Source organism: Pongo pygmaeus, chromosome 9 (assembly GCF_028885625.2).
Source record: "Pongo pygmaeus isolate AG05252 chromosome 9, NHGRI_mPonPyg2-v2.0_pri, whole genome shotgun sequence".
In the NCBI taxonomy this organism is placed as follows: domain Eukaryota; kingdom Metazoa; phylum Chordata; class Mammalia; order Primates; family Hominidae; genus Pongo; species Pongo pygmaeus.
In genome coordinates, this window is record NC_072382.2 from 128,334,783 (window position 1) to 128,347,319 (window position 12,537).

A 12,537-nucleotide genomic window follows, 5' to 3' on the forward strand; every position below is an offset into this window, starting at 1 on the left:
GGCTGGAGCAGGAGGACCCAGAAGGCGGAGGTTGCGGTGAGCTGAGATCATGCCACTGCACTCCAGCTTGGGTGACAGAGCCAGGCTCCATCTCCAAAAACAAAAAACAAACCAAAAAAGTGTATGACACTTCACTGTTAGAGATTGAGAGAGAGAGAGAGAGAGACAGAGTGTTTAATGTTTACAACAATTCCATGACATTGATATTTTTAACCCTCTATTTTATAGATGAAGAACCAGAAACTTCATTCATTCATTCATTCATGCTGGTTATAGAGGCTTGAGCCAAAGAGGCCCAGTTCCAGCCTTAAGGACCTTGCCCAGGGTCACACAGTTAGTGAGCAGCAAGAGCACATTCTACTTCCCGGTCCAGGGCTCTTCCTACCCCATGGCAGCTCTCTCTGCACATGTGCATGGGGGTCCTCTGATGCCCAACCAAGCTGAGTCTTTGGAGAGGGCTAGGTCTATGTGGAAGCTGGCTACAGAGGGGTGGTTGGGGGGGATCCTTTGCAGGGAGGACCAGGGTTGAGGTCCACAGCCAAGAGCCAGGACCCCAGGGCTGAACAGGACTTGGAGAGGTCCTATCTCCCAGCCTCGAAGTGGGAGGCTGTTTAAACCACCCTAATCAGTTTCCTTCTATGCCTCAGTCACGGCGCCAATCTTGGTTCCAGGGAGGGATGGCCCAATTTCCTAAAATAGTTGGTACAGCATGTTGGACTCCTTACAGTGGAAGTCATGGCCTTTTGGGAGCGAGACAGTTCTCAGCGATCATCTTATTTATCACCACCTCTCATTTTACAGCTGAGGACACTGAGACCCAGGTTGAGAAACAGGGCCACTGTCACACAGCTGGATACTGGTAAAACCAAGACCACTACCTCTAAGTCTAATGCTGTTTCCATGATGCTGTGATTCTCCAGATGTTCTGCAGGTGAAAAGACGCCCGTCTTGACCCTGGGCAGCTGGCTGGGCCACAGAGGGCACGCAGCCTGACCACTGATTGACCTGACCTAAAATCCCCAGTCTTTGCCTCTCTCAGCTTTGCAAACTCAAGGCCTTCCCCCGTCTTTCCCTCCTCATTTCCTGGTTCCCTCCTTCTGCCTCCCGAGGTACAAATGCTCAGCTCCGAAGTTGCTCCTTGCCTGATTGCATCTGAGAGCTGGAAACACAATGCTAATTAATGTGTCTGTGACTCTAGGCTTGGCTGCCAGGCCGAGTCCCCGTGCCCTCCCTAGGGCCCAGCGGCTCTGCGAGCTGGCCCTCTGGCTTCATCTGAGCACGCTGCCGGCAGATGCATATTTTAACAATGCACATCTGTTGGCTATATAATCTCTTGTATTTGCCCTCCTCACTTGGTACTTTGATGGAAGACCCCCGGGGGCCTCCCTCTGTTCTAGCCAAAGTGTTTGCTTTGCAATTTTGCTGGAATACCATCTGATTCTGCTTTCGCATCTTCTGCAGGTTCTAATCAGGCTCTTACTTTATTTAATTAAAAATCTATCTCAGGCAAATACAGACTAAATTAGGAAGCTCTCTCATTCCTGGAACGCAGGGAAGGCAGCCCCCCTTGGGGAACTGGCTGGGACATTTTCCCGGGCTGAGATGTCACAGCAAAGCAGATGGGGTCTTGGTAGGGAAGGCGGCTGGGCCAAGGGGCAGAAACACGTCTCCCCCATATGCGGGAACAGCCACTCTCTCCCTCCCCCTTCCCCAGACCAGGGGTCCCTTTCCACCTGGCTGGGTCAGCTGCTGCACTGGGGGCCTCCTTGCAGAGCAGTAGTTGGGGCGCTATACCCCAGGACACTCAGCCAGGTGGAGCCCTACAAGACTCGCTGGGTTGGGGACCTGGGAGTGTCCCAGGGAGTCAGCGAGGACTGCAGGCAGAGTGCTGGGAAGCACTGTCTTGCCTGGGGTTTTAGTTTGCTCAGGATGAATGGTTTTTGTGGAGCTGCCTGAAAGGCTGATGGACAAGATGCTGGCTCAGGCTCTCTTTCTGGCTCTCAGGAATTTCACGGAGGGGACCCTGCTGGGGCATCATGGAAACTTCCTCTGCCCTCCTTCCGCTGATCTCCAGACTTGAATAAAACATCTCCCCAACACAAACCCAGCTCTGTGCCCAGAGGGCGGTGTCAGGCCATGCCACCGGAGAGGAAGGGGGAGCGAATGCTTTTTAGACATGACCTAAGACAAAATCGCGTCTGTTCAGTTTGGATCCTGAGGCCCTGCTCTGAGAAGCCTGGCCCCTCACCAGCCGGACAGATGAGATGCTGCTGGCATCTGGGAACAGGAGACTAGGCAAAGAGCTTGGAGCTGAAAAATCTGGAGTTGATTTTGAAGGTTAATTAAGCTGTGTCACCTCCTGTGAGTGCCTTTGCCTCTCTGAGTTTCCATTCTCTCATCTGTAAAACATTTGAAACAATCTGGACTTTTAATACGTTGGACTTTGTTACCTAACATAGAGTCGAGAGGAAAGGAAGTGTAATGATCATGTCAAGACTGGGGAAGTCAATACAGCCTTAAGGATGAGATGTGGCTCCATCTATTTTTGGTCCCTGTGAAGTCAGAGGAGTGGACAATGCTCAGGGTCCTGTGGTTCCAGCATCGTCTGGCCGTTCTAGAAGGTGTATGAGCCGGTAGAGGCAGATTCTTCTGAGGATGGAGGGGCTGAGCCATCTCTGAAGATGAGGAGCCTACAACTTAGCAAATCTGTTCTGGCATTTTGCAATCCTCAAAATCAGAAACAATATGAGGCCCTAATTCCTCCTCCTCTCCTCCCACAACCCCCACACCACATGGCAGACTCATTCTCATTTTAGTCACCATCTTGGGAGAAATGAGAACGGTGCTGCTGCCTTTAATACCCCGATTACTCCTCGGAAGGCCGCTTCCCGGCCATGGAATCCCAACTTATTTACCCCCGCCGGAACAGGTTTATTTTCTCATTCCTTTCATCGCGGGCCTGGGGAGACTCAAAGGTTGCAGGAGGTTTCTGAGGCTGGCCCCAAGACCCTCCCCCGCATCTCAAGAAGTCAAGCTCCGCGCTTGGTAAGTGGTCCTCCGGGGCCTGTCTGCTGCACTGCTTGGAATAATCTGCCCTGGTGTCTTTGGCCATGTAGATCTGAAGATAACCTGACACGCTTTTAAATATTTCATCTCTGAGCAGCCGTGTGCTTTAGCTGCCAGGAGAGGAGGCTGCACCCCAGCTGCTGACCCTGTTGTCGAACCTTCACAGCAGCTGCTAAGGGGTGGGCCCGGACTTTCCCACTTCCCTGCTGCACGCCTGCCTGGCACAGACTCACGTGTAAGGGGGCAGCGAGGTGAGGCAGGGAGCCCTGGAGCCCTGGCCAGGAGCCCATGGGCCAAGCTCTTTGCATGTGTGGGCCTTAGTATCTCATCTGGGGTAACAGTCCCTGTCCCACCGAGCAGCGTCAGGAACAGTGGAGGCATGTGCCTGAAAGAGCCTGGAGAGCCACGGTGAGCTGCTTGGCAAATGTGAGCTCTCATGACTTATGTGCAAGGCCTAGTTCTCAGCAGCCTTGATCCTTGGTAACATTTGGCCAGAGGAGGGAGACTCCTGGGACTGAACTCTAAATCAGAACTAGGCAGTTTAAGAGGTCACCGAGCCCATTCCCCTGTCTTCAGGCAGGAAGATCCAGGAACGCTGGGCTCCTGGGAACACAGGATGAAGAAAGACCAAGGGGAAAAGTATGATTTGGAATAAGGACCTGAAATGAATTTTCCTAGGAAGGACCTGTCAGCCAGGATTCCCAGGGAGCTGTGAGGGGTGGAGAAGTCACGGGGGTCACTGGTGTCCACATGGATACTAGAATCATGGGGAGAATCGGGCTGATTCTACAGAGAAGGTGGAAAGATAGGGCTTTGTTAGCACTGGAGTGGGGGTCAGTTCGGAAAGAAGGGACCCACAGCCTGTGCCACATTCTTCCTGGCACGGAGCCTGGCCTAGATAACACGTGCAGAGCGTGCTTTCTGATGGAATAAATAAGCACGTAGGAGCCCTCATTAGCTGCCTAAGGCACCATCAAACACACCGGGGTTGGACTGAGTCTGCTGGCATTGGCTGTCTGGTTTCCTAGGGAAAGAGCCTTCGCTTGTCCCGTTTAGGTGGGAAGGTAGGCATGGATATTGTGGAAGCAGCAGTGTCTGGAGCCCTGTGGGATGATCCCCAGAGGGGAGTCTCCCCATGTCTGACCAAAAAAATACCCTGTTGGAGCTGAGCCCTTGGTGCTTCACGCAGTGTCCCTGCCCCGTGTGCAGATGGTTCTTACCCAGGACTGTGAGGCGTGCGGGACGGGAGCGGATGGCGGCCTGGATGGCCTGGCACTCGTACACCGCATCGTCTTGCAGCTCTGCCCGCAGGATCTTCAGGTGGTGCTCCCCCGACAGGTGGTTCCCTACCACCAGGTACTGTGGGTAACCTGTGGAGACAACAGGCAGGTCAGGGAGCTGGGGCGGGGTGGAGGGGACACCCATGACAAAGAGGCACAGAGTAGGGGACCCAAGCAGAGGCCGTTCTACAAGGCTGGCAGAGCAGGTGATTGCTCAGAGCTCTGATCTCAGTGCAAGGAGCACAAATGCAAGAGCTTTCCCAAGGCGTTGAAGGTGTTGGCTCTGTGTGTGTGTGTGTGTGTGTGTGTGTGTGTGTGTGTGTGTGTGCGTATAAGGGCATTTTGTTTGTTTGTTAGTTTTTGAGACAGGGTCTTGCTCTGTCACTCAGGTTGGAGTGTAGTGGCAGGATCATAGCTTACTGCAGCCTCCACCTCTCAGACTCAAGCGATCCTCCCACCTCAGCCTCCCAAGTAGCTGGGACTACAGGCATGCACCACCACGTCGGCTAATTTTTTTATCTATTGTAGAGATGGGATCTCACTATGTCACCCTGACTGGTCTTGAACTCTTGGACTTAGGCGGTTCTCCCTCCTCAACCTCCCAAATTTCTGGGATTATAGGCATGAGCCACCACGCCTGGCCATGTAAGGGTCTTGTTGGTTTCAAGTTTAGGAAAATTGGAGGGGCCACTGTTAGAAAGGAAAGAGGGAGAAGAGATGTAAATGCTAAGTGTGGACAGACACCGCTGGCTTATTATTCTGGAAAGTGGTGTGCTCAGCTCTGTGGTCTACCAAGCCGACAAGCATTTTGATAAAATAGAGAGGAGAGAGAGAGAGACAGACAGACAGAGAGACCCAGGCTGAGAAGTACAGAGAGAAGACAGTCAGAGAGAGAAGGAAGGAAAAAGAGAAATGTTTGGAAAAGGATCAACAGTGACTTTGCAAAAAGTTTTGTTTCAGGATGGACAGGAAGTAGAAATCTAGGCCCACCCTTCCAGTGTCTAGGAACCTCGGGTCACTTTGAGCCACAGTGGCCCCTGTCTAGTCATTCCTCCTGTCCCGCCAGAAACCCCAGGGCCTGGTGATGCACTTATGAAGTGCTCAGGACACTTAAGAACTGGGGGCCCCTTGTACCATGGGCAATGAATAATAGATAAATAAAAGTTTGAGAATATAAATCATTAATCAGCATTCCTGCTGCTGTGTGGGGTTGAATATAAATGCCGACTGAAATTGTGGCTGGCCATGTTGGGCAGATCCTCTCTTTCCTGGGTCTCGGGCCCTAAACCTCCCTATTTCTCTTTCCATCCATCTCCTCACTGAGGTCTGCCCTCCCCCGAGTCCCTCACTGTGTGGATTTACAACCGGACTCCAATCCCCACCGTCTTTCATCTCTGTCCTTATTCCCTTCTCTCCTCAGAGGCTGCCCTCGGCTTCCACTCCCCTCTGGCAGCCCCAGGCTGCTCCTCCTTTTGAAGGACTCTCACCACACAGGGAGTGTTCTCAGACGGGTGCTGTAGGAGGATGTGATGGGACACATTCAGCCTTTTAAAGAGAAGATGAGGGCTTAAGCAAGTGAGAGAGACGGAAACAAAGACAGGGAGGGAGACCTGCAAGAGCTCGCCTCAAGTATTTTGAACAGTCTCTCGGTGTGGGTTGGGCATGTTCCTGAGCTCCCAAGGGCAGCACCAGCACCAACAGGCGGAATTCACATGGGGAGGTTCTTTAGAATATTCTCAGCTGTTTGAGGTATCCAACAAGGATCTGGGCTGCCAGAGATGGTAGTGAGGTCCCCATCAGTGGCTGTATTCAAGCAGAGGTTGGATGATCACCTCTCAGGGATGTTGCAGAGGTGATTTCTACACCGGGTGAAAGATCAGACTAGAGGAGCTTGAAGGCCCCTCTCACCACCATAAGTGAAGGGTCTTCTGGAGGTGGGGCAGGCCTCCCTGGGGGTGGGCTGTACAACGGGCCACCAGCACTTGTTCCTGGTCAGGCGAGGTAGCTGTGATGATCCTCTGCCAGCTTTCCTGGCATGCTCTGGAGTGCTTCCTGTGCAGCCGGGCCCTTCAGACTCAGGTCTTTATGGCTACCATCCTCATCATGCAATAAAATGGCCCTGTCCTCCCCAGCTGTGCAGGCCTGGCCAGAAAAGCTCACAAGGCCATCAGCTGCACCCCTGAGAGCACTGCCTCTCCTCCTGCCCACACTTCCCGCCTTCTGCTGGGCTTTGGGAAGGAGCCCAGGTAAGTTAAGCTGTCTCCCCCCAGGGCCAGGAGAGGGGCTGGAAATGGGTTCTAGCCCGATCCTCTCCCTGCTGCCGCTGCCTTCCTTGTAGCTGGCTGGCTACCCTCAGCCCCTTCAGCCCAGCCTCTGGATCCCACTATCCTGTGATTAGTCCCTGGTCTCCTGCAGGCATCTTGGCTGGAGCTTCTGTTTTTGTTGTCTTGCAAGCTATCAGCAGCAGGATTTTGCTCTCACGAGCTGCTGAAAACATCAGTGATGGGTTTGTTTGTATTTGCTTAATTAGGCAGCGAGCTGTGATGTTATCCCAAGGACTGGCAGCGTCTTTGAAAAACAGACTCAGAAGCATGGATTCTGAGAAAGTTCTAGCTCCTTCCACATTATCATTACTCTCTCTTGCTACTCCCAAAGGAAGCAAAATTACTTAGAGTCTGGGTTCTATAGTCGACTTGCCTGGGTTCCAACTCCAGCTGGATCACTTCCTAGCTCTGCTGTCTTGGGTGAGTTACTTTAACTTCTTTGTGCCTCATAGACTACTTACTAGGTGCCAGTCCCCATTTTATGGGGACAATACCAGTACCTCATAAGGTTATGGTGAAGGTTAAATAGGATAATCTATGTAAAGTGCCTGCCACATTGTAAGTAGTCTATAAATGTCAATTTAAATGAAGAGAAAGGTAAGTCATAAGGTCAAGTGGCCAAAAAGGTCTTCATCTTTAGAAGGGAGAGCAGACAGAGTATCTGGACCCTTTGGGGTTAACAGGCAGGTCTCATGTGCTGGGATTGGTTATATAGTTGAGTCAATTTCTTTCTCAGTTGTGACTTTGTTTACCTGTCAAACAAAGGGGAAAATCCTTCTTTTCTCCCTCCGGATCACTGTAGATTTATGAGATAATGTCTGTGAAGTACTTGAGCTTCTTAGAAGAAAAATGTTCTATCAATATGAGGAAGTGCATTTATAAATCATTTTCTTTGACTGGTTTTTCCAGCTTTGGTGACTAGAAAAACATTTAGATCTTCGGGGAGGGTATCATTTCTGGGAGATTCAGGGGGGGCCACACGGTTACAGTGGGAGAGGACAGAGATGTAGCAGGCTGAAATCCCACAACCCTGGGCCTCAGTTTCCCTGTAGGAGAGCTTTCGCTGTGTTAAGGGCTCTACAAGTACTTGCTGAATTGAGTTGAGGGCTGTCCTGCCTGTTTCCACATCAGGCAAGCGAGCAGAGTTAATTGAGCATGTAAGTGTCTATCATGATTGCCATTATGCTATTTTTGGGACAGGTGATAAAATACAGGGCAAGTATTTTATCAGGAGTTTGAGGTCATTGGCTCTGTATGGAGAGGCAAACCGAGTCAAGCTGGAGAGGACACAGGCCCCAGTTTGTCAGAGGCCGTTGTCCTGCAGCCCTAAGCAGGTACCAGTCCTGGATCCCAGAAAGCCATTCATGGCACTGGATGCTAGAGGGTCAGTTATCCATGCTGGGATGACCACCCTATGCACTATCCCTGCTGACCTGAGCCTCCTTTTGGCCGCTGACCCAACAAGACCCCAGTCCCTGACGGAAGTTGGAAACCCACTGACTGGGACCCCAGACAGCCTCCTTAACTAGCGGCGGTGTTCATCCCAGCTCAGAGCCATCCAGTGCATGAACTATTCTAGTCTGGGAAGGTTGTATCATTCCCCGAGTTTCTCTAGGGTAAAGGCGTTCGGAGTCTCTGAAATTGGCTGGTTCCCGTAACAGTTAAACTTTATGGCAGCACAGTATATTTTGGAGATTTTTTGTGTATTTTATCCATGCTCAGCTGGGCTGCAGGGTTCAAAGCTTGTTCCTGCTATTGACTGTTGCTATAACGTTTCAATATACATTTTTGGCAAGACATAACTCACATTTTAAAATATTAATTTCCCAGACATCGTGTTCCCGAGTGCCTTCGATTTTTATTTTCCTGCAGCTGTACACCATGCGAGAGGCAAAGTTACTTCTCAGCTGAATAATATTTTTCTCTCCTCCTCCACCCGTAGCTATTCCCAAATCACAGGGGAATGACACCCAGGGGTCCCTCCTTCTGAATTTTACTGTGTACGCCAAGCCTAGCAAACAACCACTGTCTACCTGTAGGACAGAATAATGATAGCTGAAGGGTGCGTGACCAGGGGTATGAGCCGTTCTTTTTTTTTCTCCAGGGAAGAGGATGGATTGGAAAAGCATCTGTATGGTCTTATGGGATCGCTATTCACGATAGTTAACAAATGATCTGTTGTCAGCACTGGCCAGTGGGTTCACGTGTCAGCCATCAACAACCGTGGGATCCCTCACTGCCTGCCTCAGGGTAGCTTTGCTGAACACCAGCCTGCCCAAGCCGAACATAGTTGGACATTTATTTTTAATACTTCCTGTCTTTTCTTTCCATCTCAGGATGGCTGCTAAGATCAACCAGGTGTCTTTGTGAGTTTTCAGTTTACTTGGTTCCCTTTAATGGGTAAGAAGCCTGGAAGAACCAGGTTGTGACTTGTATTTCCTTAATAATCGTGCCTTAATAAATGGGGGCTACATCTTGGGCCAAGACACAGGAACACTTGATTTCTGGAAACTGGAATTTACATGAATCATGTTTGACTTTGGAGTAGATGCTCAAGGGCAATGTCGAGTTAGCTTAGGACCCACCGCTAGAAGGAGGGTTTGCTTGTGGTTCGTTATGCACATCAGGGGCCCTGAGAGTCTAGGGATGCTGGGTGCAGTGCTTGCCTAGCCTGACTCTGCCTGAGCAGTTGCAGTGAAAGCTGGAGATTCGATACTCAGACACCTGTGAAGATGGGTGCTCCCTAGGAAGGTGGATGGGTGAGTAAGGAAATGATGGCCCCAGGCCCGCCCCAGGAGGTCTGGAGGTACTCACTTGAGAGGTCCCTGCCCACACCCAGAGCCAAGCCGTCCTTGATCCACAGAACGAAGCCATCGTATTCGGGGATGGCGCAAAGTAGCGTCACTGGCTGTCCCGACACCACCACCTGGTCCTGGGGCTGCTGGCTGAAGGAATAGACTTGGCCTGGGAAGGAGACAAACACAACGGTCAGTTACCTGCCGGCTGCAGGGGCGAGAAGATTCCCCTCCAGCTATGGAAGCAGAGCAGGGCTGGCGCAGGAGACTGAGCCTCCTGAAGCACCTGGCTTTCCTGCTGAGGGTCTGGTAGAGCTTCCTAACTGGTCTCAGCCCCAGCTCTATTCCCTCCTGTGAGGGCCTGGCTCCCAGCTCCAGCCCCCCTGCCCATCAGTCCCTAACACATGGACTGCTCTAGCCACACCCCAGCTCCCTACGGGCCATCTCCCTCCACCGCTGGGACGTGCCACTTCTCATGCATTGGTGAGCGCCTACTTAATGCCATGTGCTGGGCACGCAGTTCCACACCAGGGCAGAAACAGGAGAAAGAGAGACCTCTAGCTAGAAGCAGTCTGTGGTGGCTGTGTGTTAAGAAGGGGGTCGATGGAGAGTGGTGTGGCTTTGGTTAAACCTGAGAATTCAGGAAATCATTTTGTTGTTTCAGTGGCTTCTGGGGTGGGCTGAGGGCCAAGTTCAGAGGGGTGGGTGGTGGTGCAGTGTGGCAGGAGGTGTGCTGAGGGGGCGTGCCATCTTACCGTGTCCTCCCTGTCCCTTTCTTTTCTGCAGCAGACCTTACTCCGGCCTCACAATCACTGTCTTTTCTGCAGCAGACCATACTCCGGCCTCACAATCACTGTCTTTTCTGCAGCAGACCATACTCCGGCCTCACAATCACTGTCTTTTCTGCAGCAGACCTTACTCCGGCCTCACAATCACTGTCTTTTCTGCAGCAGACCTTACTCCGGCCTCACAATCACTGTCTTTTCTGCAGCAGACCTTACTCCGGCCTCACAATCACTGTCTTTTCTGCAGCAGACCTTACTCCGGCCTCACAATCACTGTCTTTTCTGCAGCAGACCTTACTCCGGCCTCACAATCACTGTCTTTTCTGCAGCAGACCTTACTCCGGCCTCACAATCACTGTCTTTTCTGCAGCAGACCTTACTCCGGCCTCACAATCACTGTCTTTTCTGCAGCAGACCTTACTCCGGCCTCACAATCACTGTCTTTTCTGCAGCAGACCATACTCCGGCCTCACAATCACTGTCTTTTCTGCAGCAGACCTTACTCCGGCCTCACAATCACTGTCTTTTCTGCAGCAGACCTTACTCCGGCCTCACAATCACTGTCTTTTCTGCAGCAGACCTTACTCCAGCCTCACAATCACTTGGGAAAAAATCATTATGGACACCATGCCTCCTCAAAACGAGATGGCCAGAACCATCGAAGAGAGTCAGTTGACAGTATTTTATTAAACAAACCCACCCACAATGCTTACAAGATGCCATGCTCTGTTTTGAGGCTTTAAAATATTAGTTCATTCATATTTTCATCCTCATAACAACCTAAAAATAGTAGGTACTATTTTTATCCCCATTTTCCAGATGGGAAAATGAGGCACAGGGAGGCGAAAAATAGTAGTGGGAGCTGTGCTTGTGAATTGCTCACCAAGTACGGCGTGTGCCCTGACTCTAGTTATCACCGTGGGAACACTCATATGAGGCATTGTCAACCCCATTTTACAGGACTTTGGGAAACGGAGGCTCAGGGTTAACTGAATTGCCCAGGGAACTGTCTAGTGGGAGTTGGGGTGGGGGGTGCGGTGAATCCAAGTATTTCTGGCTCCGAAGACCATGCTCTCCCCTACTGAGCTATGCTATGTGCAGATCCCCAAGCCTGGCCTTGGAGGGAGTTGCTGATGAAGAGGTGTGATGTGATCTGTGCCTCCTGGGAGTCCACAGTTAAGTGGACAATGGGACACTGACATTCACTGAGCATCTGGCCCACAGTACAACCAGCGCTTCATACAACCCCTTCTGTAATCCACTTAATTATACTTCAGGGCAGAAATAGCCCCATTTTACAACAAAGAAACCAGGATCAGAGAGGCACAGTAACCTGCTCAAGGTCACGCAGCTAATGAATGGTAGAGCGGGGGTTTGGGCAGCGGCCCATCTGCATTCCAAGCCCTCCCTTTTTCCTACCCCCTGCTCTACAGACCCGGACCTAACCGAGGCACAACTGGACCTGGTGCGCCAGCTGCTGATGCGGTGGCCTCTCCTCCCCGACCCAGGAGAGTCAGGGGCAGTCACAAATGTCCTGGACACTGGCTGCTGCTCATCTTGGGGACAAAAAGCCCCAGGCTTGGGCCACACCTAGGACTGAGCTCTCAGCAACAGATGAGCCCAAGAGGGGGGCACTTGGTGTGTATCAACCCAGGGGAGCTTGGATGGCAGCAGAGCTTGGGGTGGAGGCGCCCCAGAAGGAGGAGTGCAGATTCACAGCGGAGAGCTGGGGACAGGCAGGAAGGTGGCCGAGTTCACAACCTGACAAGATCTTGGCAGGGTCTCTGAGGAGTCTCATTAAAAATCAAATTGGCCTTGAATTGTGGGAGTAACACTTTTTATTCTGATTTGAGCTTTACAAATTAGATTTCATAGGACATTTTAATCAGCTATGTATGGTAGGTTTTTTTTTCCTCTCTGTCTCTCCAAGTTCTCTGTTGTAATTAGACTGTTTCTGGCACTAAAACAGGGTAGAAAAGGAGGGAAGAGATGAGAGAGGAGAAGGGGAGAGGAGGGAGGGACTGGAGAGAGAGCAAAGGAGTGAAGTGAGGACATGGGAGAGAAAAGGAGAGGGAGAGGAAGAAGGGGAAGCAGGGGAGGAGGGTGGGGGGAAGCATGGAGACGGAGGGGGTGGGCGGAAGGACTCCTTCTCTAGGCTCCTTTTACTCTAATGATGATTTCACAGCTCATCCTTTTATCTCAAAATCTTTCTTGCAAGAAGGACAGAGTCAAGGCAGCCGCAGTAACTGCCGAAGATTGTGCTATCAGAGAGAATTATCAGGTTGTC

The 12,537-nt window shown here is 51.4% G+C and overlaps 1 protein-coding gene across 4 annotated transcripts in view; it reads right to left on the reverse strand.

Annotated features, from left to right (window-relative positions):
- Window positions 1-12,537, reverse strand: part of KIRREL3 (kirre like nephrin family adhesion molecule 3) — a 592,978-nt gene that overhangs the window by 95,083 nt on the left and 485,358 nt on the right. For all 4 annotated transcript variants that reach the window (XM_063671606.1, XM_054437752.2, XM_054437750.2 and 1 more), the window contains 2 exons: window positions 9,485-9,634; window positions 4,287-4,436 (listed from right to left, as the gene is read on the reverse strand). In XM_063671606.1, coding sequence (XP_063527676.1) covers window positions 4,287-4,436; window positions 9,485-9,634 — 300 coding nt within the window. The remainder of the gene's footprint in view (window positions 1-4,286; window positions 4,437-9,484; window positions 9,635-12,537) is intronic.